The sequence below is a fragment of the Saccopteryx bilineata genome, unplaced genomic scaffold (assembly GCF_036850765.1).
Source record: "Saccopteryx bilineata isolate mSacBil1 unplaced genomic scaffold, mSacBil1_pri_phased_curated manual_scaffold_29, whole genome shotgun sequence".
In the NCBI taxonomy this organism is placed as follows: domain Eukaryota; kingdom Metazoa; phylum Chordata; class Mammalia; order Chiroptera; family Emballonuridae; genus Saccopteryx; species Saccopteryx bilineata.
Genome location: NW_027095455.1, coordinates 96,176 through 110,686, shown reverse-complemented (window position 1 = coordinate 110,686; position 14,511 = coordinate 96,176). Strand labels below are relative to the sequence as shown.

At 45.0% G+C, this 14,511-nt stretch overlaps 2 protein-coding genes across 2 annotated transcripts in view; one reads left to right on the top strand and one right to left on the bottom strand.

Moving 5' to 3' along the window:
* The window catches only part of LOC136318299 (histone-lysine N-methyltransferase PRDM9-like), a 95,052-nt gene that overhangs the window by 80,358 nt on the left and 183 nt on the right, over positions 1–14,511 (bottom strand). The gene's annotated exons all lie outside the window — the stretch shown is intronic.
* LOC136318297 (small ribosomal subunit protein uS3m) lies at positions 3,795–8,110 on the top strand. The gene is made up of 4 exons (XM_066250671.1): positions 3,795–3,859; positions 3,954–4,022; positions 4,106–4,217; positions 7,796–8,110. The coding sequence occupies exons 1-4, from the start codon at positions 3,821–3,823 to the stop codon at positions 8,077–8,079; spliced, it is 504 nt and encodes a 167-aa protein (XP_066106768.1). The 5' UTR covers positions 3,795–3,820; the 3' UTR covers positions 8,080–8,110.

Below are 14,511 nucleotides of genomic sequence, written 5' to 3'. Positions count from 1 at the left end.
CATTGCTGTTGCCAGACTTGGAAAGTGAGCCCTGTGTCCTGGAACCTGCCCTTAAATGCAGGCCCCTTGGGCCCTTTTCTGAAGTGCGAGGACACCTGCGGCTTCCTTGGTGTCTGGGGCATTGCCCCTTGGGTTCTGCAAGCCTCTGGACGTGCAGAACAGGCCATGCACCATACTGGCACTCTGGAAACCTGGTCTTCTGCTAACAAATTTGGGGAAATGTTTTCCCTTCTGAAACTTAAAAAGAATTTGTAATCCTCAAGCACTGCAAGCTCATCTCTTCCTGTATCATTAAGTAAAACAAATTTTAAGATGTTGGTTCACCTTGAAAACCACAAACCTGTTATTTTCTCTGTCCAGGGCCATGGAAGCTACCCTGGTGTTTCTCCAACACAGTGGGAAATCCACTAGAATATTTCTGGGCCCCAAGTTCAGGCACTGGAGACCTGTCTTAGGATTGTTGAATATCAATCAGTCCCTTTTATTTTATTTATTTATTTAAAAAATTTTTTTTCTGAAGTTAGAAGCAGGGAGGCAGTCAGACTCCCGCATGCGCCCCACCGGGATCCACCCGGCATTAGATCCACCAGGGGCAATGCCTTGCCCATCTGGGGCGTTGCTCCTTTGGGGCTGGAGCCATTCTAGCACCTGAGGTGGATACCATGGCGCTCTGGACAGCTTTGCTCTAATGGAGCCTTGGCTGCATTAGGGGAAGAGAAAGAGAGAAAGGAGATGGGGAAGGGTGGAAAAGCAGATGGGTGCTTCTCCTGTGTGCCCTGACTGGGAATCAAACCCGGGACTTCCACACACTGGGCCGATGCTCTACCGCTGAGCTGAGCCAACTGGCCAGGGCAATCAGTTCCTTTGAAAACTTATTCTAGCTATTCCTGAAATCTGAAACAGGGAAGCTCAACTGGTTCCCTACTAACCGAGGGTTCTTTATTTGGGATCTACCCATTGTGTAAAGTTAAGGTTCAGTCATTGAATTCCTGAAAATTAAGTGTGCTGTTCCTTCTGTGGAAAGGTTTATAGCTTTCAACAGATTTTCAAAAGGATACACTTCTCTTAATGGTGTATTAAGCAATGTCTGTAATATCTTAGTTTTACTGAGACACAGGACCTAGCAGGGCTGGTGTTAGAAATCTGTGCGAGCCTGGCTGGGTAGTGGTGCAATGATAGAGCGTCGGACTGGGACGCAGAGGACCCAGGTTTGAGACCCCGAGGTCGCCAGCTTGAGCGCGGGCTCATCTGGTTTGAGCAAAGCTCACCATCTTGATCCCAAGGTCGCTGGCTCGAGCAAGGGGTCACTCGGTCTGCTGTAGCCCCCCTGATCAAGGCACATATGATAAATCAATCAATGAACAACTAAGGAGACACAAGGAAGAATTGATGTTTCTCGTCTCTCTCCCTTCCTGCCTGTCTGTCTCTCTCTCTGTCACCAAAAAAAAAAGAAATCTGTGCGAATGTAAGTCTGATATTGTTGTAGCTCTCCCTAGCTCCTCAGATGTGAGTTAGCCCAAGGAAGAAAAATTTTTTCTTTTTTTCTGAATCACTAGTAAACATATAATTTTGGTTATAAACCTATCATGAGTTCCTAAGACATCATCAGTAAAACTAATTCAGTGTTACAAGCACTGACAAGTCAGGGCTGCAGAAATGAGCCAAGAAGTCCTTGATCCTGGTTGTGGTGATTTTCCTCCTCACCCCTCAGCTCCCACATGCTGCTGTATGCCCCAGCCTCCTGCCTGTCCTTGGCCCTCTCCAGCAGGCACTTCTCCCTCAGGACAGTCTCTGATGTCAGCCTCACCTTCTTTCTACCACCCGAGGGTGTCAGGCCCCTATAAGTGCTCCTGTTACGGTCCTTACCTTAGCTTTTCTGCCCTCCCCATCCAGGCTCCCTGTTCCCTGTGTAATGCAGTATCAGCCCTCTTTTGTGTCCAGATCTAGTGCCGTGTCAGAGTCAGGAAGTGAAGTGTTGCTGGTACATGTGAAGCCAATTTCCATATCCATCAACTCCAAGTCCTGGACTTGTGGCTTCTTCCCACAGGTCCCAGCGTGGCACAGGATGTTTGTAATTGGGTCTATCAGGAGTCGGGAGATGATTATCTCAGCACCCCAAAGGTAAAGTCAGTAATACTAGCTTGGGACCTAGCCCACTGAACCTACTCCATTCTGTGCCTCAACAATGGATAGTGGGTGTGGAGAATGAAACATGGGGACGTCTCTCTAAAATAAAATTATAAAACTGGACAATGAAATACTATCAGTCTAAAAGGCTCCTTCAGGAAGAGGTGGAAGTTCTCACAGTTGGAAACTACTGTGATTGGAGAACATCTCATCCCTGTTCCGCCCCCTTACCCAGTATGCAGAACAGCTGGAGGCCACAGTTAATAAATTAGAAATAAAACATTTCTAGTAAAGTGAAAGACACTGTCCTTCTATTAACGATTTTTTTTGAGGACCCATCTTCAAGTGGTCAAAGAAATCTTGATCATGCAGAATGTACGGACTGAAGCCAAGATGAGTTTCTTGGTCCCTTTTCCTCTCCCAGTGCGATGATGGGCAACCGTGCATTTGCCCTCCACATAGATGCTAGTGTTGTCCTTCTTCCCTTGGAAACCACAGCCGCTGCAACATCAGGGTGGATGATGTAGATTTAAAAAGGCCAAGTGTTGGCGATTTCACATGATCAGCCTAACAGAACCAATGACAACTACTTCTACTGACAATTCTATGACATGGTATCAGCAACAAAATCATTTTATAGAAAATGTAACTGAGGCTCAAGTGTACAGATTGTCCCACCAGGGCACAACTCCAGAACCTGGAGCCTAAATTTTGTGTTTTGAGGTTTTTTTCCCCATTACAGTGTTGAATTCTGAAATAAGACATCCAGTGTTGGTACTTTCCCCCTCACTGTAGTCGTCAGTGGAGACCAATGACGGTGTTAGTGCCCTGGTCTGAGCATCAAGGCCCCGTGGTGTCCCCTGAGGTTCTGACCCGCCCAGGGCAGGGTGAAGCCCCTCCCTTTTGCTTAGCGCCTCGTTGAAAAATTGGGTGAAGTTTTAACCAAAACGTGTTTGTTCTTCATTGTGGATAAAATCTAGGAGTTTGATTTAAAGACAATTATTTGAAAAAACTACTGAAAGTAAACTGTAATAGAAAGTTTTAAAAGTAAATTAAATACGGCCTAAAAAGCAAAGTAAGTTATGAGAAATACGGAAGAAATACTAGATATGTTCATTAAAGAGAATAGAGACTACAAGGAGAAAAAATTACAAACCAAAAGAAATTGCACATCATCATACTTTCCAAAGATAACTGCTAACACTTGAAATGACTTTTTGTATATTTTTACTGTGTGAATATAAGTAGACGATCTTTTTTTCTTAAATGGCATCTTGACAGTTTTTGTGAGCTTGTTTCCGTGTATCATTAGGGCTTTAATATCGACATTGCAGAAAAAATATTTGGAGACAATTCAAGTAGCTGAATGTGTAAAAACTGAGAAAACGCTCCAAGGGGAGGCCCGGGAGTGCGGCGAGGGGCACGTTGCTGTCCTCAGGACACCGGGACAAGCTCTTCCCGTGAGAAACTCACGCTCATTCCGCCCCAAGCCGCGGCTCCAGCGGTGGCCGGCGAAGAGGTGCAGAAATGAGCGCCAGAGCGTGGGTCCGCCCGGCCCCGGCCCCAATTCGCCCTCGGGCCCCGCCCCCCACCGCAGAGTCGCAGCTGCGCGGCTCCGATTTGATCTCGTCCACGGCGCGCTGACCTTTGCCCCCGCGGCGCGGTGGAGCGTCACGCCCTGCGCTCAGCCAAAATGGCGGCGCCCATGGGTAGCTGGAGGCTCGGACAGCGGGTGAGCGGGTGAGCGGGCTCGGTGGCGGGAGGTGGGCTCGGCCGGTCATGGCTGCCCCAGGTTTCGTGTTACGATTCCCCCTCCACATATGCAGGTGCTGTCCTGGAGCCGAGAGCTGCCGTGTGCCTGGCGCGCCCTTCACGTCTCCGCGGTGTGCGCCAAGGTGAGCCGCCTGGGGACCAGGGGCCGGGGCCGGGTCGCCGCCTGGGTCGGGCGTGCGGACTTACGGCCTCTCTGTCCTCCTAGAATCGGGCGGCCCGGGTCCGAGTGAGCAAAGGGGACAAGCCGGTGACGTACGAGGAGGCGCACGCGCCTCACCACATCGCGCACCGCAAGGGCTGGCTGTCGCTGCACACAGGTGAGGGGACGACGGTGCCAGAGGCTGGTGATGCGACCCCGGCGCCACCGACGAGTTCTCGGCTGTGACTGGTACAGGAGGAGTGAGCCGCGTTGGAGGTTTTACTCCACTCAGTGATCCGCGTGGAGTCAGAAATCCGTCCACCTGTAGAGGAGACGTGGGAAAGCAGGCGTCAGGGCACGAGGGTGGAAATGCGACACAGCGGTGGCTTTTTCCGCGGGGAGCGGATTGAACCTCCACGGAGGGATTTGCGTGCCTGGAGGCAGGAAGTGTTGTTGCTTTGCTGTCAATCACTTGTGATTGAATGAGGCGCCCGGTGGCTCAGAGGCAGTGAAGAGTGAAACCCTGTAGAGTCGACTTGGACACGCGGGATAGTGTGTTGTAAATACAGCAGCTTTCCTCTGAAGCACTGGCTTTTCTTTATTTTCTGTGGGTTTTTCTACTCTTGGCAGTGCCCTTTTTTTAATTTTTGTTTTTGTTTCTGTGTATTTGTCCGAAGTTTTTTAAATTTGTATTGAATTTATTGAGGTGATGCTGGTTTGTAAAATTATGTTGGTTTCAGGTTTACAATTGTATAATGATCGTGTGTATGTTGTATTGTGTGTTAACCACCCCAAGTCAAGTCTCCTTCCAGTCTGTGCTGCTAGTTTCAGCTTTCCTACAGTACTCATGTGTCCTTTTGAGTTGCTGGTTCCATGTATTCACAGTTTTATGCTTTTTGTTGTTGACTCCGCTGCCTTAAATAGCGGTGATGCTGAGGGGTTGTCTGGTGTTCCTGAGCCCAGGGAGGCTGTGACATACTTGACAGAGGAAATGTGCGTGTTAGATTAGCTTACTTCAGGCATGAGTCATGGTGCTGTTGGGAGAGTTTAGTATTAATTAGCCCACATAATAAAAAAGGTGTCTTTAAGTAGAAATATATATGGTCTACCGGAAAGTTCTGTCCGTTTTTGGAATAAAACAAAATACAAATTTTTCTTACCATCAATAAACTTTATTAAATGATATAATTGCCGTTATTATTAATGATTACTTGCCAGCGTGAGGGCAGTTTGTATATCCCGTTTTTGAAAAAGGTTTTATCTTTTGATGCGAAAAATTGAACCAGTGCTTGTTTGATATCTTCTTCAGTTTTGAATTTTTTGCCCTTCAAAAAATTTTGTAAGGACAAAAACAAGTGATAGTCGGAGGGTGCTAAGTCCAGGGAATATGGTGGATGCGACAATTTCCCAGCCTAGTTCTGCAATTTTTTTTTTCCCCCTTCCCTAGTTCTGCAATTTTTTGATGAGTCCCCAAAGCAGCATGTGGCCTGGCATTATCATGATGCAGTATGTTCTTCCTATTGAACATCGCCGGCCTCTTTTCTTGGACTGCTGTCTTTAAATTATCCAGTTGCTGACAATATTTCTCCAAATTGAGCTTTTCGTTTGGTTTTAAAAGCTCATAATGTATTGGTCCTCAAATGTCCCACCATATACACAACATTCTCTTATTCAGAGTCAAATTTGGTTTAGAAGTGGAAGGGCTAGGTTTTCCGAGTTCACAATATGCCCTTTTCCTTACGATGTTTTCATAGGTAATCCACTTTTCATCCCCAGTTATCATCCGGTTCAAGAAGGGCTCGATTTTGTTCCAAGCAAGCAGATATGTACATATGACGACTCGATCATCCAAATTCTTCTTAATTTATGTGGCACCCATCTTGAATATTTCCACACCAATCCTTTCCTCTGAATATGGTCCCAAATGGTTTGCTGAGCTGAATTAAGCGTTTCTGCAATCTCCGATGTTGTCAGAAAAGGATCTTGCTCCAACATGGTCTTAACAACATCGTCATCAATCAAAGATGGTCGCTCAGAACATGGCTTATCAAAAAGGTCGAAATCACCTCTTTCGAATTTTTCGAACCATCTTCAGAAACTGTACCTTCACCAAACACTTTCAATAAATTTCTACATGCTTCTGTAGCATTTCTTCCTTGTTGAAATTCGTAAAAATTACAGTGGCGTAAATGAATTTTATCAGTAGCCATGGGTACACTATCACTTCACACATAAGACTAACGTGAACCAACTTTGTTTTAGTTAATTTGCTACATCAGTACGTATACATTAAGTGATAACAATAGAGAGGCACACATGCGCCAAATAAACGTGCTTATGTTTCAAAACTTTTGATAGAAACAGACAGAACTTTCCGGTAGACCTGATATGAAACAAGGTTGTGTGATATATTGATCTATTGACAAAAATATTGTATATTGTAGCTAAAGGCTTGCAGAGCCTACCCTTGCATTTCTCCAGGAGCTATGGTTGAGTGTTTGATAGTTCATTGTCTACAGTGAGTTTACAGAATAGAACTACAGTAAATTAATGATAATCAACTGTATTTTGTTCAGTGTGAAGGTTTTCAATTTGGATGTTTGAGATGTATCTATCTAGAGAATTATTTAAAGCAGGCATCCCCAAACTACAGCCCGCTGGCCGCAATGCAGCCCCCTGAGGCCATTTATCCAGCCCCCACTGCACTTCTGGAAGGGGCACCTCTTTCATTGGTGGTCAGTGAGAGGATCACTGTATTTGGGAGCCCTCCAATCGTCTGAGGGACAGTGAACTGGCCCCCTGTGTAAAAAGTTTGGAGACCCCTGATAAAGGTTCTTGTTCCCTGACCCTTTCTGGGGTATGGTTTTGAGACTTGGAGATGGATGTGGAGACTCTGTGGATATCGTGAGAGGGGAGGGCTTGCAGGGTCCACACTGAGAATTCACTGGGTGAAGGTGATGGCCCTGGCTGGTGAGAGCTCTTGTCCCAAACTTCAGAAGGAGATGATGGCCTCATCTGTGGCCTGTGCGATGAAAAGTGCTTTAAGGCAGTTAGCAAAAAGTGACAGCCTGGCCTGTGGTGGTACAGCGGATAAAGCGTCAAACTGGAAGTCTGAGGTTATTTGTTCAAAATGCTGCTTGCCTGGTCAAGGAACACATGAGTTTATGCTTCTTGCTTCTCCCCCACATTTCTTTTCCTCTCTCCCCCTTTCTCTATTTCTCCCTCTCTTCTCTCTGTCTCCCTCCCCTGTCTCTAAAATATTAATAAAATAATTTTAAAAAGAAAGAAAGACTGTGGAAAAGGGAGTGGACAGAGGGATCATCTGAGTTTTGTGTCCTGGCTAAGGAAGACCTGTTTCCTTTGTAAAGTGAGGATAGTGATAGTACCTAGTTTGTGAGTTTATTGAAATAATGTATTTTGAACTTTATTTATTTTTTTAATTTTATTCATTTTAGAGAGGAGAGAGAAATGGGGAGAGAGAGACAGAGAGAGAAGGTGGGGAGGAGCTGGAAGCATCAACTCCCATATGTGCCTTGACCAGGCAAGCCCAGGGTTTCGAACTGGTGACCTCAGCATTTCCAGGTCGACGCTTTATCCACTGCGCCACCACAGGTCAGGCTGTATTTTGAACTTTAAAATGTTCTTATTCCACTTGCAGAAGAAACGTGGCAGAGGTGGGGGTGGAATGGGTGCCCTGTGCTATTGTGTGTTAATTCAAGAGATTTGGTTGAGTCTGTGGTGCCCTTCTCTTTACAGGTAACCTTGATGGTGAGGACCATGCTGCAGAGCGAATGGTGGAAGATGTTTTTCTTCGCAAGTTTATGCTGGGTACCTTCCCCGGCTGCCTGGCTGACCAGCTTGTCCTGAAGCGCCGGGCTAACCAAGTGGAGATCTGTGCTCTGGTCCTGAGGCAGCTGCCTGCGCACAAGTTCTATTTCCTTGTGGGCTACAGCGAGACCCTGCTATCCCACTTCTACAAGTGTCCTGTGCGCCTGCACCTCCAAACTGTGCCCTCAAAAGTTGTGTATAAGTATATCTAGGACATTCTGTTATAAAGTACTGCACCCCAGATTCTGAAAGGCACTGTACCTCATTTCATCGAGTTCGTATAGAAACACCCACTCCAGATGAATTTTCAAGAGTTTTATTAGAGGAGGAGATTTATTAAATATGCCGGCTGCATATGGCTGACATGGGGCATTAGACCCAAGTCGTGCAGTCCCCAAAATAGTTCAGGGGCTGCTTATATACCCTTGATCACACACGAGCTGGGGAGAGCGTGACATCATGGTACAAGCTGGCAACATTTGTTTAGGGGATACACAGAAACATTAAGACTTTCAAGGTAACACAATCAAAGATGTTTACAAATCTTTCAGGGTTCATCTTCCCTCACCAGCCTAGAGGTATTTTACCCTCAAGATTCCAGGAAGGGGGAAGAACTACAATCAATGCCAGGTGGTATGTAAATTCTACCTCCTATTGAAAGAGAAGTTTCTTGGTTAACCTTTATGTTAGATTTGAAACTGAATGACCGATTCTTCTTCTTTTTTTTTAATTAATTAATTTATTTATTTTTTACAGAGACAGAGAGTGAGTCAGAGAGAGGGACAGACAGACAGGAACGAAGAGAGATGAGAAGCATCAATCATTAGTTTTTCATTACATGTTGCAACACCTTAGTTGTTCATTGATTGCTTTCTCATATGTGCCTTGACCGTGGGCCTTCAGCAGACCGAGTGACCCCTTGCTGAAGCCAGCGACCTTGGGTTCAAGCTGGTGGGCTTTTGCTCAAACCAAATGAGCCCACGCTCAAGCTGGCGACCTCGGGGTCTCGAACCTGGGTCCTCTGCATCCCAGTCCGATGCTCTATCCACTGCGCCACTGCCTGGTCAGGCCGATTATTCTTGCAAGCTAGAAACTTCTACATTAGGGGTAGTTAACCTTTTTATATCTACCGCCCACTTATGTATCTCTGTTAGTAGTAAAATTTTCTAACTGCCCACCGGTTCCACAGTAATGGTGATTGATAAAGTAGGAAAGTAACTTTACTTTATAAAATTTATAAAGCAGAGTTACAGCAAGATAAAGCATATAACAACTACTTACCAAGTACTTTATGTTGGATTTTCACTAAGTTTGGCAGAATAAATCTTTATAAGACAACTTACTATAGTTAAATCTATCTTTTTAGCCTGACCAGGCAGTGGCGCAGTGGATCGAGTGTTGGACTGGGATGTGGAAGGACCCAGGTTCGAGAACCCGAGGTCGCCAGCTTGAGCGCAGGCTCATCTGGCTTGAGCAAAAAGCTCACCAGCTTGGACCTAGGGTCACTGGCTCCAGCAAGGTGTTACTCAGTCTGCTGAAGGCCCACGGTCAAGGCACATATGATAAAGCAATCAATGAACAACTAAGAAGTTGCAATGCGCAACGAAAAACTAATGATTGATGCTTCTCATCTGTCTCCATTCCTGTCTGTCTGTCCCTGTCTATCCCTCTGACTCTCTGTCTCCATAAAAAAAAAAAAAAAAAAAAAAAAATTCTATCTTTTTATTTATACTTTGGTTGCTCTGCTACCACCCACCATGAAAGCTGGAACGCCCCCTAGTGGGTGGTAGGGACCAGGTTGACTACCACTGTTCTACATTCTTCTTCCTCCCCTCCCTAAAGGAGGGACGGGACAGGAAAGGCTGATAGGAAAACCTGACCTTTCCTCCCAGAATATCAATATCAATTTTCAGCTTTTTGGTACCTTACAACAATTCCTCTTTTTTTGTGTCACTATAGCAGTGGTTCTCAATCTTTCTAATGCCGTGACCCCGCAATACAGTTCCTCATGTTGCGGTGACCCCAAACCAAAAAATAATTTTGGTGGCTACTTCATAACTGTAATTTTGCTACAGTTATGATTCGGAATGTAAATACCTGATATGCATTATGTATTTTCCGATGGCTTTAGGCGACCCCACTGGGGTCGCGACCCACAGGTTGAGAACCGCTGTACTATAGCCTACAAAGGACAGAAAGGTGTGGGAAAGGGGGGAAGTGGAAATGGGGAAACACACTCCTTCAGAGTCCACCAGGTTCACTTTCTTTTTTTTTTTTTAAAGCTTTTTATTTTAATTTTATTTATTCATTTTATATTTCATTTTTTTTTTATTTTATTTATTCATTTTTAGAGAGGAGAGAGAGACAGAGAGGGAGAGGGGAGAAGAGAGAGAGAGAGAAGAGGGGAGGAGCTGGAAGCATCAACTCCCATATGTGCCTTGACTGGGCAAGCCCAGGGTTTCAAACCGGCGACCTCAGCATTTCCAGGTCGCCGCTTTATCCACTGCGCCACCACAGGTCAGGCCATATTTATTCATTTTAGAGGTGAGAGAGAGAGAGAGAAGGGGGGAGGAGCTGGAAGCATCAACTCCCATATGTGCCTTGACCAGACAAGCCTAGGGTTTCGAACCGGCAACCTCAGCATTTCCAGGTAGACGCTTTATCCACTGCGCCACGTCAGGTCAGGCCAGGTTCACTTTCAAAGCTGCTGTTGTCTGGCTTCTTGGTCTGTTTTTATTCTTTGGATGAGAGAACTTGGATACAGTTTCCAAGGCTGCCACTTATGATGTCCTCTCTTAGCAAATTGCAAGTAGGTAATAAAGTGTTAGCTATAGTACCCTAGATCTCTTGTACTTATTTATCTTGCATAACTAAAACTTTAACCCTAGAACAACATCTCATTTCCTCTTCCCCCAGATGTGGCTTTTTTGATGACTGCATCTGGCTCACAGACAAATTTTTAATAAAAACATGTTAAAAATATAAAACGTTCTCATGTATTACAATCCATTCATTTCCTACCGCTCATGTTCATGGTTGCAGGATGCTGGAGCCAATCACAGCTGTCCTCCGTGACAGCACCAAATTTTTATTAGATAATGCACAGTGTACGGGTCATTGTATGGCTCTCATGGAATTACATTTTAAAATATGTGGCGTTCATGGCTCTCTCAGCCAAAAAGGTTCTCGACCCTTGAATTAAAGTGTAATCCAGGCCCTCAATGTTTTTTTCCAGTGCCTAAATTTTGTCTATCATAGAGATTTATATTTTGAGGACATATGTTCTATTTTTATTTCCTTTCTTCCTCTAAATACCTCTTGCTTTGAAAGAGCACCGAATGGAGAAAAAAGAGGAACAGAGGATTGAGGCAGACCACTGAGGGAGGCATAATGAGAAGGTAAGATGTATGGGCCTGAGAGGGATGAGTGTTCTCCATGACTCCCAGAAACTTCTTGGCCTTACCTCATCCAGTTGGCCCAGGATTCATCTTTCCCATTCACATACTTATAGCAGTTTCTCCCTTTGGTGATCTGCATTTCAGGAAGAAAAAATAAAGTTTTTTTTCAGGTGAGAGGGTAATAGAAGACTTATATTACCCGACTGTTAACAAAGGTCTTTCAGCTTGCATGCATTGCCACTCGTGACAATATTTTTCTTACTTATCACATCTGAGTTGACCTGTCCACTCAGGGCTGGTAGGAGGCATTCCTTTGTGTGTGTACTATTTTGCTCCCACTTAACCTGCGATCCTCAGCTGGAGCTCCATGTCTGCAATGTTCACTCAGTACCCAGAGCTAACCAGACTGTCTCCATCCATGTCCTAGTATGTAGAAGGGCAGGTCCCACCAAGCCATGGGAGGGATGTGGGAAGGCACAAGACAGGGGAAGAGGTAAATACTTCTCACCTGCCAGGAGTATCCGTTGTTGCCTGCCTCTTCATCTTCTGTGATCTGGCCCTTATAAGGGCCAAAGTGCAGACCCACTGGCAGAGCAGATGCCTCAGTCCACACTCCAAGCCCAGCCTCAGGGATGCCCGATGGTCTGATTCTCAACCCAGGAGGCAGAGTGAGGACTGCATGGATCGGATGCCCCTTATCCACTGCAGTGTCTTTTACAAATGTAGGGGGCCCATGCACGTCACAACTGTCAATGAAGAAGTTCTGACACTTCTCACAATCTGGGGGTGAGAACAACAGGGATTAGAGAAGGTGTAATGCATGTTCCTGGACGTATAGAGCTTCAGAGAGAGAGCCCAAGCACTCATATCATTGAGCCTCAATTCTAGATTCTCCACGATCAAGCTGGTGACCTCTGGGTCTCAAACCTGGGTCCTTCCGCATCCCAGTCCGACGCTCTATCCACTGCACCACCACCTGGTCAGGCAATATTTTTATGAATAACTAATAGTTGGGAAGTTATACCTCATAATGGAAAGATCTAGAAACAAATATTGCATTGGCCATCTGTAGTCAGTGTAGAGGCTTACTATTATAGAGGCTCTCTAAGCCAATAGTTGACAAAGGAAAATACCAGAGTATATAGAAGGACAGGTGATAATTTGTGTGATAAGTAGTGCAGGTCTATAAGGGAATGGAATGCTCTAAGGCAGCGGTTCTTTTTTTTTTTTTTTTTTTTTTTATATTTTATTTATTAATTTTTAGAGAGAGAGGAGAGAGAGAGAGAGAAGGGGAGGGAGGAGCAGGAAGCATCAACTCCCATATGTGCCTTGACCGGGCAAGCCCAAGGTTTCGAACCAGCAACCTCAGTGTTCCAGGTCGACGCTTTATCCCACTGCGCCACCACAGGTCAGGCAAGGCAGCGGTTCTTAACCTGTGGATCGCAACCCCAGCGGGGTCGCCTAAAGCCATCGGAAAATACATAATGCCTATCAGGTATTTACATTCCGAATCATAACTGTAGCAAAATTACAGTTATGAAGTAGCCACCAAAATTATTTTTTGGTTTGGGGTCACCGCAACATGAGGAACTGTATTGCGGGGTCATGGCATTAGAAAGGTTGAGAACCACTGCTCTAAGGGCCAAAGGACCAGATGAAATTATTGTATGAAGAGATAACATGCTTCCTTGTGAGGGTCACTTACAGAGGTAGTCATCGTCCTGGTGCTCACTGACCTGTTGGTGCACATGGCCCTTTCTTTCTCGTAGGATATACATCTTTACTTCGGTCTCTTTTCTTCTGAGTTCTTTTTTTTTTTTTTTTTTTTTTTTTAATTAAAAAAAATTTTTTTTATTCATTTTAGAAAGGAGAGGGAGAGACAGAGAGAGAGAGAAGGAGGGGGAGGAGGAGCTGGAAGCATCAACTCCCATATGTGCCTTGACCAGGCAAGCCCAGGGTTTTGAACCGGTGACCTCAGCATTTCCAGGTCGACGCTTTATCCACCGCGCCACCACAGGTCAGGCTCTTCTGAGTTCTAAGTTGGAGAAGAGTGAGGTTGTTGGGATCTGGATTTTTAGTCCCTATTTTGTCAGAAAACATAATCTCCTCCCATCAAATTATCACCTGTCCTATATACTCTGGTATTTTCCTTTGTCAACTATTGGCTTAGAGAGCCTCTATAATAGTAAGCCTCTACACTGACTACAGATGGCCAATGCAATATTTGTTTCTAGATCTTTCCATTATGAGGTATAACTTCCCAACTATTAGTTATTCATAAAAATATTGCCTGACCAGGTGGTGGTGCAGTGGATAGAGCGTCGGACTGGGATGCGGAAGGACCCAGGTTTGAGACCCAGAGGTCACCAGCTTGATCGTGGGCTCATGTGGCTTGAGCAAAAAGCTCACCAGCTTGCACCCAAGGTCGCTGGCTCCAGCAAGGAATTGCTCGGTCTGCTGAAGGCCCCCGGTCAAGGCACATGAGAAAGCAATCAATGAACAACTAAGGTGTTGCAACGAAAAACTGATGATTGATGCTTCTCATCTCTCTCCATTCCTGTCTGTCTGTCCCTATCTATCCCTCTCTCTGACTCTCTTTCTGTTCCTATAAAAAAAATTAAAAAATTAAAAATTAAAAAGAAATTAAAATATTTAAGGGCACAGTATATGTAAAGTATTGAGGAAAGGCCTGGTATACAACACGAACAGCATATGGTTGCTATTATCAGAGATATATTTATTGGACAACTTGTATGTGTCAGTTCTTCTACATTGAATTTAAGCCCTAGCTAGTGGCTCAGTGGATAGAGCATCAGCCCAGTGTATGTCCCGGGTTTGATTCTGGTCAGGGTACATAGGAGAAGTGACCATTTTCTTCTCTACCCTCCCTCTCCTCCTTCTCTTTCTCTTCTTTTCCTGTAGCCAGTGGCTCAATTGGTTTGAGCATTGGCCCTGGGTGCTCAGGATGGCTCGGTTAGCCAGAGCACATCATCCTGAGGTGCTAAAAAACAGCTCAGTACTCAAGAACTGGGGTTGCCAGGTAGATCCTGGTAAGGGTGCATATGGGAGTCAGCCTCACTATCTCCCCTCATCTTACCTAAAAAATAAATAAATACATATACAAATAAATAAATTGAATTGAATACTGTTAATGAATATATGCATGTATCTTCACTTTACACATTAGCATTCAAGAGCTCAGAGAATTTGTAAGATTTGCCCAAAGCTCCAGTGCTAAATTCACTT

Coding starts and splice junctions, on each gene's coding strand:
- LOC136318297 (XM_066250671.1), top strand. CDS start 3,821: ATGGCGGCGCCCATGGGTAGCTGGAGGCTCGGACAGCGG. Junction 3,860..3,953: donor GCTGGAGGCTCGGACAGCGG/GTGAGCGGGTGA, acceptor CCACATATGCAG/GTGCTGTCCTGGAGCCGAGA. Junction 4,218..7,795: donor CTGGCTGTCGCTGCACACAG/GTGAGGGGACGA, acceptor TTCTCTTTACAG/GTAACCTTGATGGTGAGGAC.